This window comes from Mastomys coucha, unplaced genomic scaffold (genome assembly GCF_008632895.1).
Source record: "Mastomys coucha isolate ucsf_1 unplaced genomic scaffold, UCSF_Mcou_1 pScaffold6, whole genome shotgun sequence".
Lineage (NCBI taxonomy): Eukaryota > Metazoa > Chordata > Mammalia > Rodentia > Muridae > Mastomys > Mastomys coucha.
In genome coordinates this window covers 125,709,796-125,721,502 of record NW_022196912.1, presented here as the reverse complement: position 1 = coordinate 125,721,502, position 11,707 = coordinate 125,709,796, and the positions used below count along the sequence as shown (strand labels likewise).

Here is an 11,707-nt window from a genome sequence, read left to right as displayed (position 1 = left end):
CCCAGTCCCCACTCCAGTCCCCAGCACTGAGCACGGAGCAGAAGCTTAGGGCCATCCTGAGCCTTTCTTCCATCCTCCCCAAGTCCCACCATTCAAACCACATCCTAAACAAGACCCCAGCCCTCAGTTCTAATCATTTGTACTCTCTCTACCCTAGTATTCCTCAACTCCTGAAGCAGGCCAGCAAGCCTTCCTAACTGTCCCTGGGCATTGAGAAATATAATTCAGGTCTCTCTACACCTTTGGAATCTCATCGGGACACATCCAGACTGGGCAGGAAACACACACCTGAGTTCACCATGCTCCACTATCCCTGTCCCTTCACAGAGTTCCCCAGCACTGAGTACACCCCACTAGCCCTTCCTTCCCCATCTCCCTTCTCCTCAACTGGAACTTCACAAGGTTATGTCCTCAGAATTCAGCTACCAACTCTACTGGCACAGCAGCCGTCTCTGTCACATGATCTGGTTTTATAACTTTAAAGCGCACGTTTGCCAGCATTTAACATCTTCTCCCTAGACAGGAGTACAAACTCTGTGAGGACAGGGACCTCATCTATCCTGTTTGAAGTTAGGTCACTAGGGCCTAGCGTGTCGGACACATGTTGACTGAAATGGCTTCCTGGCACCTGGGAGACAGAGGATGTTGGTATGTCTAATGGGGCAGGTCATGATAAGGTGACTCTGAGGTCAGCAGTCTGGGAAAGAGAGCAGGAACCTTCCCAGTTTCTGTGGAGGCGCGAAGGCAGGTCTGAAAGTGAACAGAGTGGAGACACGGCTCCGTGCTATGTCACACAGGGAGGGAGATGACCACAAGTCTGTCTCCTTGGGAAAGGGAGGGGGCTTGGGGTAGCCATGTGTGGGCTGCTGGGGCATGAGAGAGGAACAGGAAGAGGCAAACTGAAGTTGTGCTCGGAAAGGTTTCATGGATTCCATTGTGCCTGCCCCCAAGTCAGATCTGAAAGTCCTCACCTTAACACACCTCCCAGGTGTCTGTGGCTGCAAGACAGAGGACATTAAGGCTAGATGAGGTTCTGTAGCTGGGCCCCAGTCTCACTCTGACTGGCACCCTAAGTAACGTGTATGTGAACACACAGAAGAGTCCAGAAGAGGCAACAAGGGTCAGCCATCGGCAAGACCACATGCTAGACCTTGGAGAACCCATCCTGTCTTGGATTTCATCTTTTAAACTTGACTTTGGACTTCTAGCCGCTAAAACCATTTCTGCCGATTTTCTGATTTTCTGTTGTCTCAGCCACTCAGCTCTGTATGTGGTACCTTTCCATGGTAACCACAGTAACCTATACATGTCTTACATTTTTAAAATATTTATCTTACTATATACTTTGACTCCAAAAAAAAAAAATCAAGCAAAATGTCATAGCAACCAAGTGATAAAAATGAACACAACCAAGGGTAAATTTTGGTGACAGCCTATGTCCTGCTGTCACGTGGTGAGAGTGGCAGCTGTTTCTACAATCTTCCTTTGAAATAAGTCCCTAATTCAGTCTGATTGTGAGAAAAACATCTCCTACACGTCAAAGAGGAACCTTCTAGAGAACATGCCCTGGTTAGTCTTCTGTTAAGGACACACACTATGGTCATCTGGGAAGGACACCTCAGCTGAGGGAAATGCCACCATCAGATTGGCCTGTGGGCATTTTCTTGATTAATAATTGATGTGGGAGGGACCAGCACACTGTAGTGGTCCCTACCCTGGGCAGGTGACCCTGGGTTGTACAAGAAGGCCAATGTAAGCCATGAAGAGTAAGTCAATATGCAGCATTCCTCCATGGTTTCTGCTTTAGTTCTGGCCACCAGGTTCCTGCTTAAGTTCCTGACTTGACTTCCCCTCATGGTGGACTCAAGAAATAAACTCTTTTCAGGCAGTAGCAGAAATCAAACTAGGACACCCATGTAAAAAACTAACACAGAGCCTGGCAGTTGTGGCACACACTTTTAATCCCAGCACTCAGGAGGCAGAGGCAGGTTCAAGGCCACCGCAGCCTACAGAGTAAGTTCTAGAATAGCCAGGGCCACACAGAGAGACCCTGTCCTGAAAAACCAAAACCCAAACCAAAACCCAAACAAACCAAACTGGCACACACTCATACACCTGCAGCCACAGGGAGACAGAGACAGGCAGATCCTTGATGGAAGCTAGACTACTAGAATCAATGAGCTCTAGATCTGGTGAGAGCCCTTGTCTCAAAAAATAAGATGGAAGACTAGAGGGGACTTCTCAGCAGTTAAGAGCTCTTCCAGAGGACCTGGGTTCAAGTCAAAGCACCCACCATCTCTAACTCCAGTTCTGAGGATCTCATGCCCTATTCTGGTCTCCACGGGCACAGACACACATGTGGTCCACAGACACACATGGAGGAAAAACACCCATGCACATAAAATAAAGTTTAAAAATAATTAGAAACAATAAGGTGGAGAGAGCAACTGAGGCTGGTATCAGCATCACCCATGGGACTTCACAGGCACACATACCACAGGAATACACACAAGCATGTACCCATCCTCTGAAGAATAATGATAATTAGAGGAAACTGGGCAGGAAAAGTCTACAGAGGGCCACACCCTACATGTGGTTTCACTGAAGGCTCTTTTACTTTATGGTGGTGCAAGGGAGATGTGAGTTCGGTCGAAACCGTATTTCACATTTTGGACTTTGATCTTTGTGTGGGCAATTAGTGTTGGGTTCAATACGCTGCGGTGACTCTGGACAGCAGGAAAGTCGTAGCTCCCAGTCAGCTGTGCGATCAATCACCAGGAAATGGTACTCTGGGGTTCTGTGGACTATGGCTGAGGTAAGAGCTTACAGGTGCACTGACTACAACTTCCACGTACCACATGTTCCATGTCAGTGTGCTTATTGGAACACAAACCCTATAAGTGTAAGAATGGTTGCAAAAGTGTTGAAAACATTCAACTCTAAAACTGTTCTGAAAATAAGACTTATGAAAAAACAAAAGCCACCTAATTGTGCCAAGTCTGACTTATATCTGTCCCTGGTGTGCCCAGTTTCCATCCCCACCTGCAGGCACGCCTGTACTCGAGTTCAGGTGGAACCTTGCCTGAATTTCATTATGCAAATGTAATATATGCTAATGTTCCTCAAGGGCGTTTTAATTTGCTTTGAAGGATACTTAACCATTTTTAGTATACAATACTAGATAGTTACAGAACAGAGGAGAGTAAGACACGCCCCACAGAATCATCATCCCAACTTAGGACTACTGAGGACTTACCAGTTACAGCTCAGCTGCTCCTTGCTGCCTTGTCCTGTCTCCCTGGTGCCAACTCTAGACTAGACCTCTCACACGTGCTGGGACACATCTCTGAACAATGTGGGCATCTTATAAACCCTAATGCCTGCTTTCTACCATCAATGTGGTTCTGGTGGGCCTCTGATGAACCCTGGTGTAGGTGATGGGAGATGCTAAAGGGTTTATGGTGAATCTGTGTTCAGGAGCTCCGGGAAATGGTTGCAGCTTGGTGGAGACTAAAGTCTGGGTGGATGGGGAGGCAACTATAAATGTCTTTTTTGAGGTACAAGAAGATGGGGCCTGAACACTAGTGTGACCTTTGGGATGGAGAGAACCTGCTGTCCAGCCTGGCCTGGGAAATACTTCCTGGAGGCGATCCTGGAAGACACAGGGGGCATCACTGAAGAACCTGGCAGCTGCCATTCTGTGCCCACAAGTTCTGCAGGTAAGAGGCTTGAGAGGCAGCTCAGTGGTTATGGGGAACGGATGCTTTTCTGGAGGACTGATACCAGCACTTGCTAAGCCTCTCAGAGCCACTGTCACTTCAGAGCCACTGTCACTTCAGCTCCAGGCAGCCGGAGCCTGTAAATGCATGCATCAATACACACAGACCTTATAAATGAAATAAATGCATGTGTGCATCAATACACACAGACCTTATAAATGAAATAAATGCATGTGTACATCAATACACACAGACCATATACATGAATAAATAAAGTTTAGATTTGTTTTTATGTATATGTCTGTGTGCCACATGTGTGTGCCCGCTTGAAGAGGACAAGAGAGGGTATAATTCCCTGGAACTGGAGTCACAGAGAGTTCTGAGCAGCCATGTGGGTTCTGGGGATCAAATCTGTGGAAAAGCAACCAGTGCTCTTGGCCACTGGACCATCTCTCCAGTCTCCCCAAAACATCTTCTTCTCCTCCCCCCTCTGGTAGGATCTTGCAGTCAGGGTCCTCTTAGGAGAGCAGGTGACATTTTTCTGGGTTTGTCTTTTCTTGGGCATAAGTGGGTCAACATCTATCCCTTTACAACTCACAGAAATATACATCAGGACTGGAAGGCCCCGGAGATTACAGAATCTAACCCTGTTTTTGTTTCAGATGGGAAACATAAGGCTCAGAGAAAACAATATGAGTTGCCCGATGCCTCGCAGGCAATGGAGCAGAGCTGGAATTGGGGCCCAGGTCTCTTGACATTTGATCTAAACCACTCATTCCCTCAACTTCCTCTTCTCTCAAAATCCTGCTCCCAGAAAGGATGTGTCACTGACCATTCATGGTCCACGTGCTTTCTGTCTTAAAACCCTAGGGCCATTTTTACACCAGATCGGCTTGATAACGATAACGTAACTGCAGAATTCACAGGGCAGCTGGCATATGCCACAAACTGCTAGAAGTATTCATACATCACACCTGAGCTTCCTCCAGAGAGGTACTATTATCCTACCACATCCTATGACAGAGATATGCTCGCCTAGGATCACACAGCGAGGGTGTGTCAGCAGTGGTGTGGAACCAAGTCTGTTCAACTGGAAAGTCCACGCTCTCAATCACTAACCCCCGTGGCCTCTTAAGCACAGGTGTGGCTGCCCATAAGGGGGTTGGTGTAACTCTGGCCTCCTCCCTCTCTCTGCCCCCTCTTAGCAGCAGCCTCCCGCCACTCAGAGAACCAGACCGGCTGTAAACTGCCCCTGATCAACATCTGCTGCCCTCTCCAGGGGTTGGGTACTTCCCAAGCTGGATCTACCCTTTCTGTGTTTGGGGTCACCCAGAGGTCTTCATGTTTCTGGAATCTCATGGAAGTTTAAGTCCGGTGCAGTTCATCAGCCGCTGCGTCTCATCCGTCAGAGTTCAGGCAAATGGCACAATGTGGAGTATTCAGAAAGGGTGCCTGCCCACCCGGCAGCCTCTGCTGAGGGTCTGCTCTGGGGCCTGCTCTAGCCTCTGTCACTCAGGCTCCCAGGTTGGAGGGAAAAATGACAGCGTTCCAAGGACAGGCCCGGACCCTGAAGATTCAGATTGGACCCTGCCCTGGGACGTGCCAGCTGCATCTCCACACGGGATGCTGACACAGGTGGAGATGGGCCCTTTAGTCTCGGGATGGATCGTGGGGAAGGGCTGAGGCTGAGAGCCTGTGTGTCTGTCGTGTCGAGTCGAGGAAGGCTTCAATGGCTCAGCCCGCGGTGGAAGCGGGGCAGAGTCCCAGGTCTGGGGCCCGGGGCACTGAGCAGTATGCAATCGGCTGTTAGACACATCGGGGACAGCCTGTGCTCGCCCGATAGGCTCCGGCCTGTAGCCTTATATAGCGCTGGACGCCTGGGGGGTATGTTACGGTCAGCGTTGGTCTGTGGCCAGCTCGCTGACCTGAGAGGTTCGAGTCTCAGACCACCGGCCGCGACTCTAGGCCGGACCCAGCCGCTCTTTCCTCTCTGTCCTTTGCTGCCTATCGGTCCGAGGTGACCCTGAGCCGAAGTCTCGCAGACACAAGGTTCGGAGGTCCCTCGGCGCCCCGGCGCCCCGACGCCCCCTTAGCTGGTACGCAGGAGAGGGGGCGGGGCCGGCTTCCGCAGCGCGCCCCTCCCCCGCCGCCAGAACGCAGACGCGCACGAGCGCGCTCTCACCTGGCCGCGGCGGCTAAGCCCCGCCCTCCGGCCCCGCCCACCCCACCGGACCAATCCTAGGTGGCGTAGGCGGGTGGGGGAGCGACGCTGGGGCGGGGCCTCCGCAGCCTGCGGGGTGAGCCGAGTGGGTGGCGGAAGGCGGCCGGCTTCAGCAGAGGCGGCGGCGGCGGCGGCGGCTGAGGGACGGCGACGCGGCACGCGGGGCGGCGCGACAGGACCGGCGAGGGCTGCGCGGCTCTCCGCAGCCGCCGCCTCGCCGCAGCCGGGCCGCAGGGCGCCGCAGCGGGTGCGCGGCCTGGGAGGCGGCCGGAGCGGCGTCCTGTCAGGCGGCGCGGGCGCGGGCGCGGCGGACGGCGCCGCGATGATGCCGGTGGGTGCGGGCGGCGGCGCCGCGTTCCCCGGCTCCCGCGCGAGGCGGGCCCGGCGGGGAGGAAGCGGCGGGCGGGCGGGCGGGCGCGGGGGCAGGTGGGGGCGGCGGCTGTCAGCGGGCGGGCGGGCAGGCGAGCGTGGGCGGGGTCGCGGACCGGGCGAGCGGCCTCCGCGGGGCTGCCGGCTGCGCGGGATTGCGGCGTGTACGGCCCCTCCTGGCCGGCGACCCGTGCCTGGATTTCCTCGCGGCGCCTCGGGAGCCCGCGGCGAGGGCACCTGGGTGCGGGGTTCGCAGGCTCGGTATTCCTGTTTCCCCTGCACTGGGTGGGACGCACGCCGTGCGTGGACTCAGAGAGCCATCTTAGGAATCCCCTTGCCGAGGCTTCTCCGTGGGTACATTTGCTCCACCTGGCGTGATGTCCCTATGTCCTTACGGTTGAGCCGGTTGTGTGTCGCTCGAGCCTTTGTCCTGCTCTCCAGGATGCTTTTGGCCAGGAAGACCTTCCTCTTTGGGGTTGCCACCTTCCCTGCCTTTTCCTTTACCTGCGTGCGATACAAGCGGCGGTGGATACTGAATTCTCATTTTTTGTTTAAAGTAGGCTTTTTGTGAAGTATATACGTCGTAATTAATGGGGGAAAAAAACGTGACATAGATTGTACCCGTTTGGACGTATTGTTTTTAGAGTGTCTATTGAGTAAAATTCTCAGACTAATAAAGTAACACACAATCATTTTTGTTGTTCGATTGTTTTTGAAGTGCTGGGGATCAAACCTGGGCTTTGCAGGGCTAGACCAGTGTTCTATCACTGAGTTTATATATCCCAGAGCCACAGGAAAAAAAAAATCGAAGCCTACGTGAAAGATCACGTTTCAGAGGGGAAATACGTCTCTCTGCATTTTTACTTGAATACTGTCGTTCTGCTGTGCTGCACCCAAGCTCATTAGATTACAGAGCACCCCCCCTTCATATAATTTCCTGTTCTTGATAATCTCTTTTTCCCCTTTGGAACTGATTCCAACCCCTGGTGTTTGTGGAGTTTTAAGATTTGACCTACTTGATCCTTAAATCCTTTGGTGTTAGTCTTGTTGAATGCCAAACATGTTTTTAAACGATTGTCTTATAATTGAAAGAGCATTAAGTGGACATCAGAAGAGCTGGGGTCAAATGATTGTTCAGGTACTTTTTAGTATTGTGTCCTTGACAGAGTTGAGCCTGAATTACCTCTAAAACAGGGAGAAGAACATAGCAGTATTTGAAGTCTGATCCTGAAGATCGGCCAGAATGCTTTTCAAAAGTGTTAAACAGAATGCCATACCATATTTTTAATATAGTTTGGGTTTTCAGTTTGAAATTTTAATCTCTGCAAGATACACTTTATTTCCTCCTCTTTCTTACTGGCTCAGTGTCAAAAAGGTATTGTGGTATTTTGGAATTTTGAAAGCAGTTGCAGTTAAGTCCTGGCAGTTAGGGTGCTAATGCAGTCACACTATAGTAATAGTGAAGATTATCAAATGTTTGGCAGGTTTTACCACTCTGTGTGTAGTGTTTAAGTATGCCCTGTTAGGGAACTTGGGTTACTTTTCCATATGTTAGCTCAGACATTATTACTTCTATCCATGTGGATGATAACAAGTTTTGTTTTTTAAAGTGTTTGTTTAGCCTGAGAATGGGATGTTTACTTTAAAAGCTCAAATAGTGCTTTTTAAAGTAGATCTTTTATTAGTTTAACACTCCTTTTGTTCTAAGATACTTTGAGAAACCAGTGGTGTTTTTCTTAACCCCTCTTTTGTGTCTTTTATTTTTGTATTTTCTTCTTTATCTCTAAAGATAGTACTTTTAAATTTAATACAACTTTTAAGAACACATCTTTCCTTGATGATATCTTATACCATGTATCCAAAGTGTAAATGTGATATTTCTGGCTTTATTGTATATTTGGTGTTGATCATCACAGTGAATCATCAAAGGAAAATTGGTTCTTATTCTGTAGTTGTACAAAGCAGCAGGACTGTCAGAATTTAATACACATTAGGATCAAATGCAATATAAAATATCCTAGGTACCATAAAAATTAACAAAACAATGTATTCCTCTTCGTACCTTTTGTTAGCTGTGTTTATGTGAATTCTACTTTTTAAATTATATCTATTAACACAGTACACAGTACCACCATTAAGTTTGCAGATCAGAAGCTAACTTACCAAAGAAGGTTCTCTCTCCTCCACCAGGTGGGTCTCTGGGGTCAGACTCAGGTTGTCAGGCCCAATAGCAGTGCCTTCACTCCCTGGGCCATCTCACTGGTCACCTGAACTATAATTTTAAAAAGTGATCCCTTAAGTCATCAGTGGACTTTTTTTTTTCTGTTTTTCAAGAAATGGTTTTCTGTGTAGCAGTGGCTGTCCTTTATAGATTAGGTCTCTAAGCTCGGAGACCTGCCTGTGTCTGCCTCCAAGTGCCTATTCTTTAACTGAACTTTGTGTGAATCCCTTGAAAGCACACATTCACAGCAAATGGTGCACTTCCAGTGCTCCTGTCCCATGTAGGGAGATGGTGGTTACCAGGCTGGGCAGTGCATATTTGAGACTTCCTGGTGTGTCCTGTTGGTTTGTGGTGATTTTTCACTGATCAGATGGTTGTGTCCTGCCCCGGAGCTCAGCTACTGAAAGTCAGTGAAGAGTGGCCAAGTTCCCATCTGACAAAGTCTTTGTGGAAGACATCTGTCTGCTTGTTGTAAGACTTAGGGCCTCCCTGCACTTGGGAGATGGAAGCAGAGAATTTCTGTGAGTTCAAGGCAAACTAGCCTACATAGTGAGTTCCAGGATAGACAGAGCTACATCAAGAGACCTTATGTCCGAAAATAGAACAAAAAAAGTTCTGTGACTTTCTACCTTTTTTTTTTTTTTTTTTTTTTTTTTTTTTTTTTTTTTTTTTTTTTTTTTTTTTTGGTGGTTTTTGCTTTGAGACAAAGTCTCACCATGTAGCCTTGGCTGGCCTAGAACTTTGTAGACCAGGGTAGCCTCAAACTCAGGGATTGACTTGCTCCTGCTTCCTGATTGCTGGTATTGAAGATGTGCACCACCACACCTGGCAACTTCCTACCTTTAAAGATGAGTTTGAACATTACCCTTATAAACAGGATTACATTATGTTCCAGCCATTGATCATTACTTTTCTGTCTATAGATGACACTTTAGAAGTGTTTTTCCTACCATCCTCAGAGGACTCCACATCCTACTACAGAGAGCCTCACTCAGTCATGTTCATTGCTACACTGCTCATAATAGCCCAAACTGGAAACAGCCTAGATGTCGGTCAACTGATGACTGAATAAGGAACATTTACACAATGGACTATTATTTAGCTGTTAAGAAAAAAATATATTCTGAAATTCACAGGTAAATGGATGGAGCTAGGAAAAAAATCCCAAATGAAGTAGCCCAGACACAAAAGACAAATATTACATTTTCTCTTATGTCTGGGTATTAGTTTTTAAGCTCTCAGTATGTGCTACAATCCACAGAGGTTAGGTACCTAGGGGAGGAGGAAAGGCTCTCCCAGAGAAAGGGAACTAGAATATAGTGTCATGGGAAGACAAAGGGGAAACTAGAAGAGTAAGGTTAGAGAGAGGGGAAGGCAGAGCAAGGCAAGAAGGTAATATGGAGAACCACTAACACTAAAGGCCATTTCAAAAACTATATGGAAACCTACTCTTAAAATCTTCCTAAAATATAGATATTTATGAAAGGACTCTGAATGGAGTCACCAAGTAATAGGGGAGACAGTGCCCCAACTAGATATCTTGCGCCACTAAGTAAAACTTGTAGTTCCATGAGTGGATTACACCTTGTTTACTAGTTGTCCAAAGGGGTTCCATGGACACCCCCAAACATCATAAACTATTGCCAAGGCTATTGGGTACTCTACTACTTGGTGGTAGAGTAGGCCCTATTGCTGAAGACAACACTTATGTTATAGAACATAGAGAAGTTGAGCTGGTACCTGACTGGAAACTTTGCCCCTACTGACTAGCATTCAAGATACTGGAGGGTACTCCGCATGCTACTGTACCTAGCTACAATCCCTAGTGACCTTCCTGTAAGATACACTAGTTAGTATAACAGTGGCACTGATGGCAGGAGAGTAACTAACCACTTTTGGGTTGGCTTTAAGGCCCACTCCATGAGATGAAACCCAATTCTAACACTGCTAAAGTGGCTAAGAACTAAGACTAGATACCTCACAGTCCTACAGGAACATGGCAAGAAAAGGACTCCCAGTGGCATACTGCTATATCCATAAATCAGTGCCTCTCTCAGCCCGCATCAAGAGATGCTTGTATTTGCAGTAGATGAGAACACAGAGACCCAGACCGGATAGTGTGCAGAAAGAGCAACACTAGAGCACCCAGTCCTAAATGGGATGTTTTGTCAAACCCTTCCCTCAGGGCTCAGGGAAGAGGAGACAGAAGGATTCTAAGAGCCATAGGGGATAGATAACACCAAGGAAAAGGTGTCTTCCAGAAACTATAGGACCGTTGTACATATAAACTGAGACACTAAGACCCACATAAATACAAACACAGGGTCCCAGCACTGAGAGGGGCAAGTGGATACAAAGGGTTTTACCCCTAACCAACAAGCCACCTGCAGTTGATACCCATTAGCAAAGATCAGTGACACTTCAGAGCAGGTCCCATGCTCAGAAGTAGTTAGCCAATACAGAATGAACTCAGTGGTGTTTTGTGGACTTTTGCTTTTTTTTCTTTTGGTGAGTGAAGGTTTGTATGTGTTTGAAGGAGAAGAGAACCAAGTAGGATGGGTAGGAAGGTTGGGAAGGTATGAGAAGAATTGGGGGAGGAGAAATATGATCAACATATATTGTATGAAAAATTATTTTCAAGACAAACAAGAAAACCATTTTCTATCCCTGCCTAAGATGCTGGAGAGATGGCTTATCTGTTAGAGCATTAGCTATTGCTCCAGCTGACCAGGTTTAATTTCCAGCACCAAGTAGAAGCCCCCAACTCTAACTCCAGTTCCAGAGTATACAACACCTTTTTCTGACCTCTGTAGTTACCAGGCATGAATGTGATACACAGACATACATGAAGGCAAATACACATATATAAATTTAAAAAACTTTTTAAAAATGTTTGCCTAAGGGAAAGGCATACATTTAAAGAATGCCATAAGACCCAATTGGGCCTGATAACATTGAGGCCATAGCTAGACAAAAATTAAAAAATTTATTTAAAAACAAAAAGCCTGATCTACATCATGGAGCAGAGTTTGTTGAAGGAGTGACATTTGGGAGCTGGTAGCGCTTTTGATGGAACATACTAAGGGAACGGAACTAAGGCTGTTTCTGCTTCCAAAAGGAGGCTAGCAGGAATCGTGCAGCTTTGAAGTGTGTTCTGTGTGAGGAGGATGCTTCGGT

The 11,707-nt window shown here is 47.8% G+C and overlaps 1 protein-coding gene and 1 long non-coding RNA gene across 4 annotated transcripts in view; one reads left to right on the top strand and one right to left on the bottom strand.

The window, feature by feature from the left end:
• Window positions 1-5,952, bottom strand: part of LOC116080943 — a 17,621-nt gene extending 11,669 nt beyond the window's left edge. The window contains exon 1 of the long non-coding RNA XR_004114687.1: window positions 5,028-5,952. This is a non-coding gene — a long non-coding RNA (uncharacterized LOC116080943). The remainder of the gene's footprint in view (window positions 1-5,027) is intronic.
• Window positions 4,949-11,707, top strand: part of Ppp1r13b (protein phosphatase 1 regulatory subunit 13B) — an 87,982-nt gene continuing 81,223 nt past the window's right edge. Inside the window, exon 1 of one of the 3 annotated variants that reach the window (XM_031357634.1) lies at window positions 4,949-5,354. In XM_031357634.1, coding sequence (XP_031213494.1) covers window positions 5,061-5,354 — 294 coding nt within the window. In that variant the 5' untranslated portion in view covers window positions 4,949-5,060. Of the gene's footprint in view, window positions 5,355-6,012; window positions 6,272-11,707 lie in introns of those variants that run through there. The other 2 variants (XM_031357633.1, XM_031357635.1) reach the window with 2 other exon arrangements.